Source organism: Dama dama, chromosome 14 (genome assembly GCF_033118175.1).
Source record: "Dama dama isolate Ldn47 chromosome 14, ASM3311817v1, whole genome shotgun sequence".
Classification (NCBI taxonomy): domain Eukaryota; kingdom Metazoa; phylum Chordata; class Mammalia; order Artiodactyla; family Cervidae; genus Dama; species Dama dama.
Window position 1 is genome coordinate 26101860 of NC_083694.1, and position 13986 is coordinate 26115845.

General features: G+C 40.5%; 1 protein-coding gene across 1 annotated transcript in view; it reads left to right on the plus strand.

Moving 5' to 3' along the window:
• DNAH14 (dynein axonemal heavy chain 14) overlaps window positions 1-13986 on the plus strand; it is a 398948-nt gene that overhangs the window by 377086 nt on the left and 7876 nt on the right. Inside the window, exons 81-84 of the mRNA XM_061159766.1 lie at window positions 1839-1999; window positions 2995-3191; window positions 9212-9324; window positions 13464-13603. Of these exons, the coding sequence (XP_061015749.1) occupies window positions 1839-1999; window positions 2995-3191; window positions 9212-9324; window positions 13464-13603 (611 nt within the window). The remainder of the gene's footprint in view (window positions 1-1838; window positions 2000-2994; window positions 3192-9211; window positions 9325-13463; window positions 13604-13986) is intronic.

Genomic DNA, 13986 nt, shown 5'->3' on the forward strand with positions numbered 1-13986 from the left:
GCCTAAAAACCAGAACATAAAGCAGAAGCAATATTGTAGCAAATTCAATAAAGATTTTTTTAAATGGTCCATTTATTTAAAAAAAAAATTTTTAATGACATCTGATTTTATTTGTCTATGACTTTAGCTATTTGCTCATATCTGTCAAAATCAAATCTACTGACACAAAAGAAGATCATTGGATACTCATTTCACTGACAAAATGAACATATATTAACTACCTGTGACATAAAACGAAAGCTGACATTCAGAGATAGAAGACTATGCAATTGGAACTCCGTCAGTACCTCCCCAGAATATCAGGTTGAATTTCCTGCAGTCCCTACACTTTTAAGGATTAATTCTGCACTTTTCTTTTTTTAATGAGGTTGACAACAACCCCTGCTTTTTTTAGGGGGCAGGGGCACCGCACAGCTTGCAGGGATCTTAGTTACCCACCAGGGATGGAACTTGTGCCCCTCCCTCTCCCTGCAGTAGAAGCAGCACAGTCAACCACTGGACCACCACGGAAGTCCAATTCTGTACTTTTAGCATTCAGCAAATACACCAGTGAGAGATGAGATGATTATAAGGGAATACTTTTAATAAGCAGACCAAATATGTGTATTAATATCCCTTTGGTCATGTGGAGAGGCTATGATTATTGCAATTAGGCCACCTTTGCTGATAAGTCTATTAAAAACTTGTTTGTGGGACTTAACTTGAAAGATCTCTAACATTCAAGGCAATGTCTTTAGTGGTAAGCAAATCTCTGCACTTAGAATGTGAGTTTGATTTTTGAAATCTTTTGATCCTTCAACCATTTGGCTGAGTTCCACTGAGTAACCCTACTTTAATGTCAAAAATAAAGCATAATCACAAAGTTAGGAAAATGTTAGTTCATGAAAGTTGTAAACTGTCTCAGAAGCAGCTCTTCTTGTTTTTGTTGTTGTTGTTCAGTTGCTCAGTTGTGTCTAACTCTTTGCAACCCCACAGACTGTAGCACACCTGGCTTCCCTGTCCTTCACCATCTTCCCTGTCCTTCACCATATCCATCTTCCCTATCCTTCACCATCTCCAGGAGTTTGCTCAAACTCATATCCATTAAGTTGACAATGCCATCCAATCATCTCGTCCTCTGCACTGTTAGACTAAATACACAGCTTATTACCAGACTATCACTTACTTTGAAGGCCCACATTCATTTTTCTGTGTGAAACCTGGAATGTTTGCTGGAAAACCAGTTCCTACTAGTATATACAGTAACAGAGAGATGGAGCTCAAAAGAGGTATGCCCCCTTCCCTCTTCATCCACTGTACAGGGAGGTCCTATCACCTCCTTGAACCCTGATTTCCTCATCTGTAAAAGGATTCCAAAGACCTCCTCTGTCTTTAGTGTTTTTATGGCCTTGCTTACTACTACCAGACCTATACACATGCTGTTCTGTCGCCACCACTGAGTGTGTTACCAGGAAGCCCTGTGTATGAACACAGAGGAATCTGACATGCAGTTGAATAACCTATCAAGCTACCAAAGCATCCTCTGTCTGGTTGCCTCCTTGTTTGCATCCCAGTCTTGGTACTTGTTTCATGCAAATGCATTCAGATGAATACTTTTCAAAGAAACCTTAAGAAAACTTTAAAAATATGTATCTCCTTGCAAATGTCTGAAGTACATCGGGCAGTTTTCTCACCTGCAAAATGAAATGAACTCCATGGTCTCTGTAAGTCTCCGTGGTCTCCATATCACAGTTCTGTGGCTCTGTGAATTTGGGTTTACCTTCAGATGGAGCCTACATAAGGGGCCCTCCCAGATTAGACAGGCCTGTATCTCCTTTTCTCTTTTGATTTCCTTGCAGTCATGAGAAGAGCAAAGATGAGCTGGTGATGGAAATTTTATCAGACATGCTAAAGCGGCTGCCAGTGTCTGTAGAGAAAGAAGAATGGGCTGGAACTCAAAGCACACTGAAGTACATCATGTTAAGCCCCATCTGGGAATCTATTCATAAAGATCCCAAAGGTAAGCCTGGGACATGACCTTCCTCCCCTCACCCCAGCCTCCTCAGGAAAGAACTCCAGCATCAGGAGGATAAAAGTTATTAACAAAGTGGAAAGGCCGATGTGAGATGGAAAACTAACTCCGTAATGCCCTCTTCTCTCTCCAAGCTGGGTGATGGGGAGTAGAAGAGAAAATGATGGGGGCAGGGGTAGACAGGGGCAAGGTCCATGACCCCAAGACAAAAAATAAAGAAGTAGTAACAATGTAGAAAACCAGAAAGGAGCAAGTCTGCTTAAGAGATTCTACAGAGCTTTTAAGTCTCTGTCCTTTTTGCTTCTCTGCCTGATGGCACCACATTTTGGGCAGGGAGATTTAGATGGACTCTCTGACCCTCTCCAAGCTGGGAGACGTCATAACTCTGAGGAGCAAAGGGGAGGGAGGGATGGCAGATTCAGAGGAGACAGAGCAATCCTCGTTGTCCAGAGTTGTCTCCACACCCAGCTCTGAGAAGCCAAAGTGTTGGACTGTGGTAATTTGCCCTATTAAATTTTCAACATCCATACTTTAACCCTTTAAAGCGATTCAACCTTTACTGTTCATCTGAAACTGTCACAACATTGTTAATAAGCTATACCCCAATACAAAATAAAGTTTAAAAAAAAGATTCATTTTGAGCCTACAAGCTAAACTAGTGGTTGAAAAAACCAAAAGAATAATAATATTTCATGACACAAATATTTCATGAAATTCAAATTTGAGTGCCTACACATAGAGCTTTCTTGGGGTGCAGCCATGATTATTTGTTTTCATGTTGTTTATGCCTGCACCTGCTCAACATTGGGAGAGTTGAATATCCCACAAAGCCTGGGATATTTACTACTGGCCTTTTGCAGAAAATAGTTTTCAATCCTTGGGCTACCCACATCAAACTCCTTTAATTTTCAAAGCTTATTTCTCTCCAAGTAAAGCCTCATCTTATCTGAAAGATGCCACAGTTTTTTCTTTTTTTCATCCAGGCTATGATCCACTTATCCACTGTGTCCTGCTAACCTTTTTGATCCAAGAAATTGAAAGATTTGATCAGTTGCTATCTATTATACATAAGTCTCTGAAAGATCTTCAACTTGCTATAAAAGGAGAGATTATCCTTACCCAAGAATTGGAGGAAATATGTGACTCTCTTCTTAATATAAAAGTGCCCAAATTGTGGCAGGTAAGCAATTATCCTTTCCCATTCACTTGCTTGATTGAAATAAATGCCCCGGTTCTAGGGAAAGGGTAAGTTAACTATGGTATAGACTCATGATGAAATATTATGTATCCACTAAAAGATTTTGACTTTTATATATACTTTTGGTGTGAGTACATATTAATAAAATCTGAGAGGGCAATTTGGCAATTCTACTTAAATAAATTTATCTAAGAGATATTTGTTGCAAGGCTTTTTATGTTTCAGCATAAAGCTGAAAACAACTCTAATACTTCTTAATGGAAATCTGGTTAGATAAATTATGATATATCCAAATAATAAGGTATGTGTTGATACGCTAGAAAGATCTCTAAGATGTATTGTGAAATTTTTTTAGGTTTTAGAACACTTAAGTCATTTTTAAGGATTATAAAAATATGTATACTTCTATAAAATACACGCTTACATAAATATGTGTAAAAACACATATGTTTTAGATTCAAGAAACCCAAGTTAAGATTTTGAAAGTTCTAAAAAAGCCAAAAGCACCGGGCTGACAGCCCCATCCCACCCCCACTAGGGCATCCAAGAGGCACATCAAGGGAGATGGGGCTGCAAAAAGGTCCACAAAGAGAGCATGGGCCTGATAGGGGCCAGCTGGTGCCCAGCACCAAGACGAGCTCGGGTCCCAGGTCAGCTCCAAGGTAAACTCACTGCAGGCCTAGGTCTGCTGGGAACCAGTGACTGGAGGGAACCAGGCAGCTGTGTACAGTGGGATGGGAAGAATGTGGGAGTAAGGGGATGTCGCTTGTGCAGAGGGCTGGTGGCTGTAAAAATTGCTTTTGTGAAGTAGGAGCTGGGGGTGAAGTGTGTGCTGCCTCAAAATTCTGGCCTCACTTAGCCCCTTTGCCCTCTGGCAATAAATTGTTCCTATAAGCCAAAAAAAATTCTATAGGCAAAACAAAACAAAACAAAAGATCATAAGAACATATCCAGAATGCAACCCAGAGAGACTAAGAATGGAAACTGTGAAAGAGCTATGAAGATTCGTAGAGGGCAAACAGACTGTCCAACATTAGTTTGAAGTTCAGAGGGGGAGAAGAGAGTGGGTGAAACAGAGGCAATGATTAAAGGAGTAAGAGCTGAGAATTTTCCAGAATTGATAGATATAAGAAGTTCAATGAATCCCAAGCAGTATACATCCTTTTTAATTTATGCATAGATACATCCTAATGAACCTGCAGAAAATCAAAGAAAAACTCTTCAAAAGCAGCTAGAAAAGGGTAACTTTCAAAGGAATGGAAATGGTATCTCCATTGTGTCAAAAGAAATGAACTGTTAAACTAAAATTGCATATACAAAACTTTTGTTTCAAAAACAAAGATAACCGGAATTCTCTGGAGGTCCATTGGTTAAGCGATACAGGGAGTGAGGATTCTTAGCTCCCTGGTGTGGGAGCTAAGATCCGACATGCCTTGTAGCCAAAATAAAATAACAGAAGCAATATTGCAGCAAATTCAATGAAGACTTTAAAAATGGTCCGCATCAAAAAAAAAAAATCTTTAAAAATAAAAATGAAGATGAAATAAACCAAAATGAGAAAATGCTGACAGAGTTCATCATTAGCAAATGCTAAGGGAAGCCCTGAATGCCTTTCCTCATTTCCAGCAGGAAGGTGGAAGGAGGTAAGGGGGGAAGCTCTGAGACGTAAGAAGGAATGAAGAGGAGGAAAAGTGGTAAACGAGGTGGTGAATAAATTTTGACAAAAATAAAAAGCAACAACAATATTAACATCCAGTGGGATTATTTTTTTAAAGAAGGATAGAATGTTGGGCATTCTGAAATGCAAACAACAAGAATAGAAAGGGTCAACAGAAGCCGAGGTTGGGGAGGATACGGAATTTTTAGTCTCAGAGAAGGAAGTTAAAAGTAATAATAACCCATAGCTTTTTACAGATTAAGTATGCATGTTGTAATTTTTAGGGTAATCACTAAAACAATTGAAACAAATTGCAGAGGAGGGAGAAATGCTTGTTATATTGTTTTGTGAATAAAAATTTTTTAAAGATTCAAAATGGCATATACGATATAATCTCAACAATATAAAAAGTATATAATCCCATGCACATGAGTATCAAGAAACATGTACAAAAGTATTCAGAACATCATTATTTATAATGGTAAAATACTGGAGACAACTAAAATGTGTCATCCACAATAGGATGGAAAAATATATGGTATATTCATATGTTAGACTATACCAACAGTGAATGAACTACAGCTATAAGCATCAGCAGGATATGCTCAAAAATAAGGATGAAATCACACACAGACACACACACAGTCAATTCTTATTATTTGTGATTTACATCTTTGTGAATTTGCCTACTTTCTAAAATTTATCTGTAATCAAAAGGTATGCAGACACATGAAAAGATGCTTAACATCATTCATCATCAGGGAAGTGCAAATCAAAACCACAATGAGGTATAATTTCACACCCACTAGGATGGTTACTTCCCAGGTGGCGCAATGGTGAAGAATCCATCTGCCAGTGCAGGAGACGCAAAGATGCTGGTTTGATCCCTGGGTCAGGAATATCCTCTGGAGGAGGAAATGGCAACCCACTCCAGTATTCTTGCCTGGAGAATCCCACGGACAGAGGAGCCTTGCAGGCTTCTGTTCATAGGGTCACAAAGAGTCGACAGAACAGAGCACTCATTCACACTCATGATGGACAGAAAAATGCAGACAATAATAAACATTGCAAGGATAGAGAGACACTGGAATCTTCATATACTGCTCTTGGTAAAATGGTGTAGCCACTTTGGAAAATAGTATTTTATTTCCTCAAATAGTTAAATATAGAGTTGCCATTTGACCCATCAGTTCCAACCCTAGGTATATTCCCAAGAGAAGTTGAAACATGTACCCACACACACAAAAAAAACTTGTCATGACTGTTCACAGCAGCATTATTCAGAGCCAAAAGATAGAAGCAACTCAAATATTCCTGATGAATGGACAGAATCCTGATGAATAAATTATATGGTTTGTGAATTATATCTCAATAAAGGTACTTTTAAAACCTATAGTAGAAAACATAGAGTTTAGAGAAAGCAATGACAATTATAAATACTTAAAAACTGAGTGCAAGCTGTGAAGAGAATTGAGATATTGGATCTGCAAGCTGCACATACTTAGAATCATAAGACTTCACATCTTGCAAGGGTCTTGGGGTTCCTCTGCTCCAATATCCTTATTTTACAGATATGGAAACTGAACAGCAGAGAGGCTTCGTGACTTACTAAGAAAGTTAACCAGTGAAAGGGCTGGGAGTCACATGAGTTCAAATTTAAGTTGAGAGAGCATGGCTCAGTTGGAATCCTCTAGGTTTAGTTTCCTATGGGGTGAAATGAGGGCATATCTGACAGAATGGCAAGAGCTGAAATTAGCCAGGGAGAAATGTATGGCTTGGGCAATTAGGTGGGCAATAGTTCCATTTAGAGACAGAGTGGGCAGAAAAAGAGGCTGTTCGAGGGCAGATGCTGACATCCTGTTTTGGACATGAAACATCTCGAGAAGCTAGGGGAGGCTTCCAAGTGAAGCTATCCAGGAGAAAGTGGATGAGAGTGCAAAGCAAGATATCAGTACTATCAGCTTAGAAAAAGTAGTGGAAACCACAATGAATCAGATCTGAGAGAGAGAATGTAAAGTAGGGAGAGAAGAAGGGTGAAGGAATATTAGGTAACACCACCTGAAAGGGAGGGAAACAGAGGAGGAGTCAAAGAAGGAAACTTTAGAAGTAGAGAATTCAAGAGAAAGTTAGGATTGAGTGTGGACACAGGAGTCAAGGCAGGAGAGGGAGGAAGTAATCAACTCAGTCAAAAGCTGCAGAGAATACAAATTAAGCAAATGGGAGGGATGAGTCTAGGGTGGGATCATGAATATGGAATGTATAAGGTCCTTGATGACTTCTAATGAAGACACCAAATGACAATAGGTTTGGCGGGCAATGGGAAGAGGGGACAGGAGTCAATGAAGTTGTTCAAGAAGCCTGACTAGAGAAAAGAAGATCAAGCCTAGAGAGCTACAAGGGGCCTTTTTTGCCTCCTTTGCAACACACAAGTAGGGTGGTGTTTTTATTAACTTTACTGAGGAAAATTTTACAATGACAGTTGTATATATTTAAAGTGTATGACACGATGATCTGATATACATACACATTGTAGAATGATTACCAAGGTCAAGATAATTAATGCATCCATCACCTCACATAGTTAACACAGTTAACTTTTTTTATGGTGGTAAGAATGATCAAGATCTACTCTCAGCAATTTTTAAGTACAAAATACTATATTATTACTATGCTTTAGATCCTCAAAAGTTATTCTTCTTATAACTGAAAATTTGTACTCTTTGATCTACATTATCGTATTTCCCCCTCCCATCTACTTCTGGCAACCCCCATTTTTCCGAGGAACATTGTTTCTATACATAATTTGTATAGAGTTTTTATCATGAAAAGATGTTGAATTTTGTCAAATCCTTTTTGTGCATCTATTGAAATTGCCAGGCGAGTGTCTGCTCCTCGGTTTTTGTCTCATCACAAGGATTTGGAGTGACAGACATTAAAGCCCCTCTCGGCTTGTCACAGCTCTCGGGTCTTGGACAGACCATGCTATAGCTCTTAGAGAAATCAGTTACAGCTCTATTTTATTTAGAAGATAGCAGGAAAATCCATCTTAGAGGCATGAGGGCACGTCGACTCAAAGACGTGAAGAGAAGAGTGCCCCATCGCGCGGGAGAGAGAGAGAAAGAGAAAGAGAGAAAGAACCAGCGAGCATACACACGCGTGGGAGAGAGAGAGAGAGAGAGAGAGCCCTTTGGCTCCTCTTTTTATGTTTTTTTTCTTCCCCCTGGGCCTTCCCTATGCAAATTGGGCTTAATCAGGAGTGCTGTTCTACCTGAAGTCCCCACTCCCGTCCCCGGACCTGCCTTTGACCTTCTTTTGTTCTATTTTCTTGGGCTTTTCCCTTCCTTGTCATTTAGCCACCGCCATTTTGGACTCCTGTTTTCTATTCTAACTACCTAACAAAATGATCATGGGATTTTTATCCTTCATTCCTACGTTGTGGTGAATCACATTTTTTGATCTTCATGTTTACCCATCTTTACCTCCCAGGGCTGAATCCCACCTAATCACTGTTTATGATCCTTTTAATCTATTTTTGAATGCAGTTTACTATTCTGTTGAGGATCAAACAAGCAGGATTGCATGTTAGGTGGCTTGTGTATTTAAGACAGAAGAGTGTGTTAATAAACAAAGGGATGGAAAATGGAAGTTGAAGCTTCAGAAAAGCAAAAATACTCCAGAAGTGCTGTGCAGTGCACAGGGGCAGTAACCAGCTTGACTCGAACCTGTAAGGAAAAGGGGTGGGGGTGAGGGGGGAGATAGTGGATGGAGATTTATAGAATTTTGTATAGGGGAAGGCCAGAAAGTTGAGATTACTTAGACTTAATGGCCTGTGAAGGTAATCTTCCCAGATAAGGGGAAGGAAGTGGGTGGGTAGAGGGGTGGGCAGCAAAGAAGACTGATTGAAGAACTTGAAAAGAATGAGGAAAGACTAGCCAGGATGGAAACTTGCAAGTGTTTTATCCAAGGCACTGTTAAGATTGTGCTGATTTGCCCTGGTTAGGAGTTTTCAGATTTCTCACTCAGTGCTTTTAGTTGGAAAATAGCATCCTCTTGCCAAGTTATTTATTTCTGGCAAAATGGCGGTGGCTAAAAGACAAGGAAGGGAAAAGACCAAGAAAATAGAACAAAAGAAGGTCAAAGGAAGGTCCGAGGACCAGGGTGAGGACTTCAGGTAGAACAGCACTCCTGACTAAGCCCAATTTGCATAGGGCAGGCCCAGGGGGAAGAAAAAAGCATAAAAATTGAGTCTGTCACCAAAGTGTACAGATATGTTCTTAATGACTTCAAAGACAAAATCTTTAAAAAAAAAAAAAAAAATGATGTGCCTGTTTCTCAATCCCAACAGAAATATGCCTACAGGTCATGTAAAGCCCTGAGTTCCTGGGTGAATGACCTCATCCAGAGGCTGAACTTCTTTAACACCTGGGCCAAAATGGCGTACACCGCAATACATCATCGGTACGTAGAAAGGCTGCTCTATGTTTCTGCATCATTTTTATTTGGAGCTTAGTGGTTTCACCATGTAATTTCACATCCTTTGCCTCTGAGTTCTCACTGCAACATGTGAATTTAAACAAAAGAGGTATTCTTTTTTTTTTTTTAATTTAAAAAATTTTATGGTATTTAAGGTGCAAATGTGTTAATATCAGTATTTTTTTTTTAAGACTTTGGGGTTTTTTTTATTTTAAATTTTTTTTAATTGAAGGATAATTGCTTTACAGAATTGTGTTGGTTTCTGCCAAACATCAACATGAATCAGCCATAGGTATACATATGTCCCCTCCCTCTTGAGCTTCCTCCCACCTCCCTCCCCGCTCCACCCCTCAAGGTTGTTACAGAGCCCCGCTTTGAGTTCCCAGAGCCATACAGCAAATTCCCATTGTCTATCTATTTTACAGATGGTAACGTAGGTCTCCATGTTACTTTCTCCAAACATTCCACCCTCTCCTCAAAAGGAGGGATTCTTATCTTCAGTTTAGGAGGAGGAAGCAGAGACCTAAGAACTGGAGAGTTCCTTCCAAGGTCACTCTACCCTAAGAGACAGAGGTAGAAACAGAACCTAATACATTCCTCTTTCTGTTATGCTACACTGTGTCATGTGACACTAGCAGGAAGAAATGTGAAAAGAAATAAAAACTATTTACATATAATTTTTAAAATTTTTAATACATGGCACAAAATAATTTGAAAGGCATGACAGTAGTTCACATTTAAGGAGTGCCTCACAGGGTGTTGGGCTTCCCAGGTGGTTCAGTTCAGTTCAGCTCAGTCACTCAGTCGTGTCCTACTCATTGCGACCCCATGGACTGCAGCATGCCAGGCCTCCCTATCCATCACCCACTCCCAGAGCTTGCTCGAACACATGTCCATTGAGACAGTGATGCCATCCAACCATATCATCCTCTGTCATACTCTTCTCCTCCAGCATCAGGGTCTTCCCCAATAAGTCAGTTCTTTGCATCAGGTGGCCAAAGGTTTGGAGTTTCAGCTTCAGCATCAGTCTTTCCAATGAATTCAGGACTGATTTCCTTGAGGATGCACTGGTTGGATCTCCTTGCTGTCCAAGGGACTCTCAAGAGTCTTCTCCAACACCACACAAGTTCAAAAGCATCAATTCTTTAGCATTCAGCTTTCTTTATAGTCCAACTCTCACTTCCATACATAACTACTGGAAAAATAAAAACTTTGACTAATAGACCTTTGTTGGCAAAGTGATGTCTCTGCTTTTTAATACACTGTCTAGGTTGGTCATAGCTTTTCTTCCAAGGAGCAAGTGTCTTTTAATTTCATGGCTGCAATCACCATCTGCAGTGATTTTGGCACCCAAAAGAATAAAGTCTGTCACTGTTTCCATTGTTTCCCCATCTATTTGCCATGAAGTTATGGGACCAGATGCCATGATCTTAGTTTTCTGAATGTTGAGTTTTAGGACAACTTTTTCACTCTCCTCTTTTAATTTCAGTATTATTGGTTGGGGCATAGACTTGGATTACTGTAATATTGAATGGTTTGCCTTGGAAATGAACAGAGGTCATTCTTTCATTTTTGAAATTACATCCAAGTACTGCCTTTTGGACTCTTCTTGACTATGATGGCTACTCCATTTTTTCTAAGGGAGTCTTGCCCACAGTGGTAGTTATAATGGTCATCTGAGTTAAATTCACCCATTCCAGTCCATTTTAGTTTGCTGATTTTGAACTTCCATATGGTCAAGCTGGATTTAGAAAAGGCAGAGGATCAAGAGATCAAATTGCCAACATCTGCTGGATCATCAAAAAAGGAAGAGAGCTCTAGAAAAACATCTACTTCTTCTTTATTGACTATGCCAAAGTCTTTGACTGTGTGGATCACAACAAACTGTGGGAAATTCTTCAAGAGATGGGAATACCAGACCACCTGACCTGCCTCCAGAGAAATCTGATGCTGGTCAAGAAGCAACAGTTAAAACTGGACATGGAACAATAGACTGGTTACAAATAGGGAAAGGAGTATGTCAAAGCTGTATATTGTCACCCTGCTTATTTAACTTATATGCAGAGTATGTCATGAGAAATGCTGGACTAGATGAAGTACAAGCTGGAATTAAGATTGCAGGGAGAAATATCAATAACCTCAGATACACAGATGACACCACCCTTATGGCAGAAAGCAAAGAAGAACTAAAGAGCCTCTTGATGAAAATGAAAGAGGAGAGTGAAAAAGTTGTCTTAAAACTCAACATTCAGAAAACTAAGATCATGACATCTGGTCCCATCACTTCACAGCAAATAGATGGGGAAACAATGGAAACAGTTACAGACTTTACTCTTTTGGGTGCCAAAATCACTGCAGATGGTGATTGCAGCCATGAAATTAAAAGACGCTTGCTCCTTGGAAGAAAAGCTATGACCAACCTAGACAGCGTATTAAAAAGCAGAGACATCACTTTGCCAACAAAGGTCCATTAGTCAAAGCTATGATTTTTCCAGTAGTTATGTATGGATGTGAGAGTTGGACTGTAAAGAAAGCTGAGCACCAAAAAATTGATGCTTTTGAACTGTGGTGTTGGAGAAGACTCTTGAGAGTCCCTTGGACAGCAAAGAGATCCAACCAGTGCATCCTCAAGGAAATCAGTCCTGAATATTCATTGGAAAGACTGATGCTGAAGCTGAAACTCCAAACCTTTGGCCACCTGATGCAAAGAACTGATTCATTTGAAAAGACCCTGATGCTGGGAAAGATTGAAGGTGGGACAAGAAGGGGACGACAAAGTATGATATGGTTAGATGGCATCACTGACTCAATGGACATGAGTTTGAGTAAACCCTGGGAGTTGGTGATGGACAGGGAGGCCTGGCGTGCTGCATTCCATGGGGTCGCAAAGAGTCGGATATGACTGAGCAACTGAACTGAACTGAACTTTCATCAAAAGGCTCTTTAGTTCTTCCTCACTTTCTGCTGTAAGGGTGGTATCAGCTGCATGTCTGAAGTTATTGATATTTCTCCAAGCAATCTTGATTCCAGCTAGTGCTTCATCCAGCTTGGCATTTCACACGATGTATTCTGCATATAAGTTAAATAAGCAGGGTGGCAATATACACCTTGACATACTCCTTTCCCAATTTGGAACCAGTCTGTTGTTCCATTTCCTGTTCTAACTGCACACAGATGCTTCTTGACCAGTATACAGATTTCTCAGGAGGCAGGTAAGGTGGTCTGGTATTCCCATCTCTTTAAGAATTTTCCAGTTTATTGTGATCCACAAAGTCAAAGGCTTTGGGGTAGTCAATAAAGCAAAAGTAGATGTTTTTCTGGGACTGTCTGCTTTTTCTACGATGCAATGGATGTTGGCAATTTAATCTCTGATTCCTCTGCCTTAGTGGTAAAGAATCCACCCGCAGATGCAGGAGATGTAGGTTCCATCCTTGAGCTGGAAAGATCTGGAGAAGGAAATGGCATTCCATTCCAGTATTCTTGTCTGGAGAATCCCACAGACAGAGGAGCCTGGTGGCCTACAGCCCATAGAGTCACAGAAAGTCAGACATGACTGAGAATGCACACACACAGGGTGTCATTTTTCAAAGCATTTTGCTCATACTAATTCTCATAGTAACCCTGTGATATGAAGTAGGTACAATTATTTATCATTCTCATTTTAGAGATGTGGAAATTGACACAAAAACATGGATCAACTTGCCCAAATTTTCACAGCCAGAAAGTGGAAGTATTGAGATTTGAACCTGGAAAACCTAGTTCCAAAGTCTATAGCAAACTGTCTCTTTCACCATTGAACTATAAGTGAATGCTACTGTTTATCTTCTTAGAGAAGGCAGTAACTCAAACCCAATCTGCAAGAATCCACAAAGCCCAGTCAAGATTCCTACTGTAATAACCAGATCACTTGTTAATTGCCTCCCAGGGCTTTGTGTTCTCAAAAGCTTTAAAGCCATAGCTGGTTTTCATTAAACTACAGGATAAGAGTCCAGAGAAGGGGGAGAGTTTGAGATGAAAAGGGAAGGAGGAATCCAGGAGAGGCTGGCAGAAATTGCTCACATCATCTGAAAATGTGCAATTATTATACCTCTAACCACACCAATCTGTGGTCTGCCTTCCAATAGGTATATGAGACATGTCACAGCTTGGAAGCACTGCAGCACATCACCTAGCCAAGACCCCAAATACTCCACTGAGCAAAACAGTGAATTCTCTGAAGGATTTCCTGCAAGATACTGGCTCCCAGCTTTCTTCTTTCCACAAGGTGAGCATGAGAACCTGGACCAGCCCTATACCTGATCCAGGCAAGTCTGTCCCCAACACCTCCACCAGCACTCTCCCTGTCCTCTTCCTCTCTGGGATGAGAGGTCCCTAAGCTAGCCCTGCTCCCCCAATTCCAACACACACACACACACACACACACACACACACATACACACACACACATATACAGGTACCAGGTCCTCTTGCATGCGCTAGAGCAGTCTCTCTCCTCCCTCCCCATCCACGCCCTTCCCTTGCCCCATCTCCTCAAGCACCAGAATAGACCCACATCTTTGTCACACCTCACCCTCACCCTGGCAAGAGTCTCCCTTCCTCAGCTCTAGGTCATTAATTCCATGAGGTCAGAATCCAACAAGATTAGAT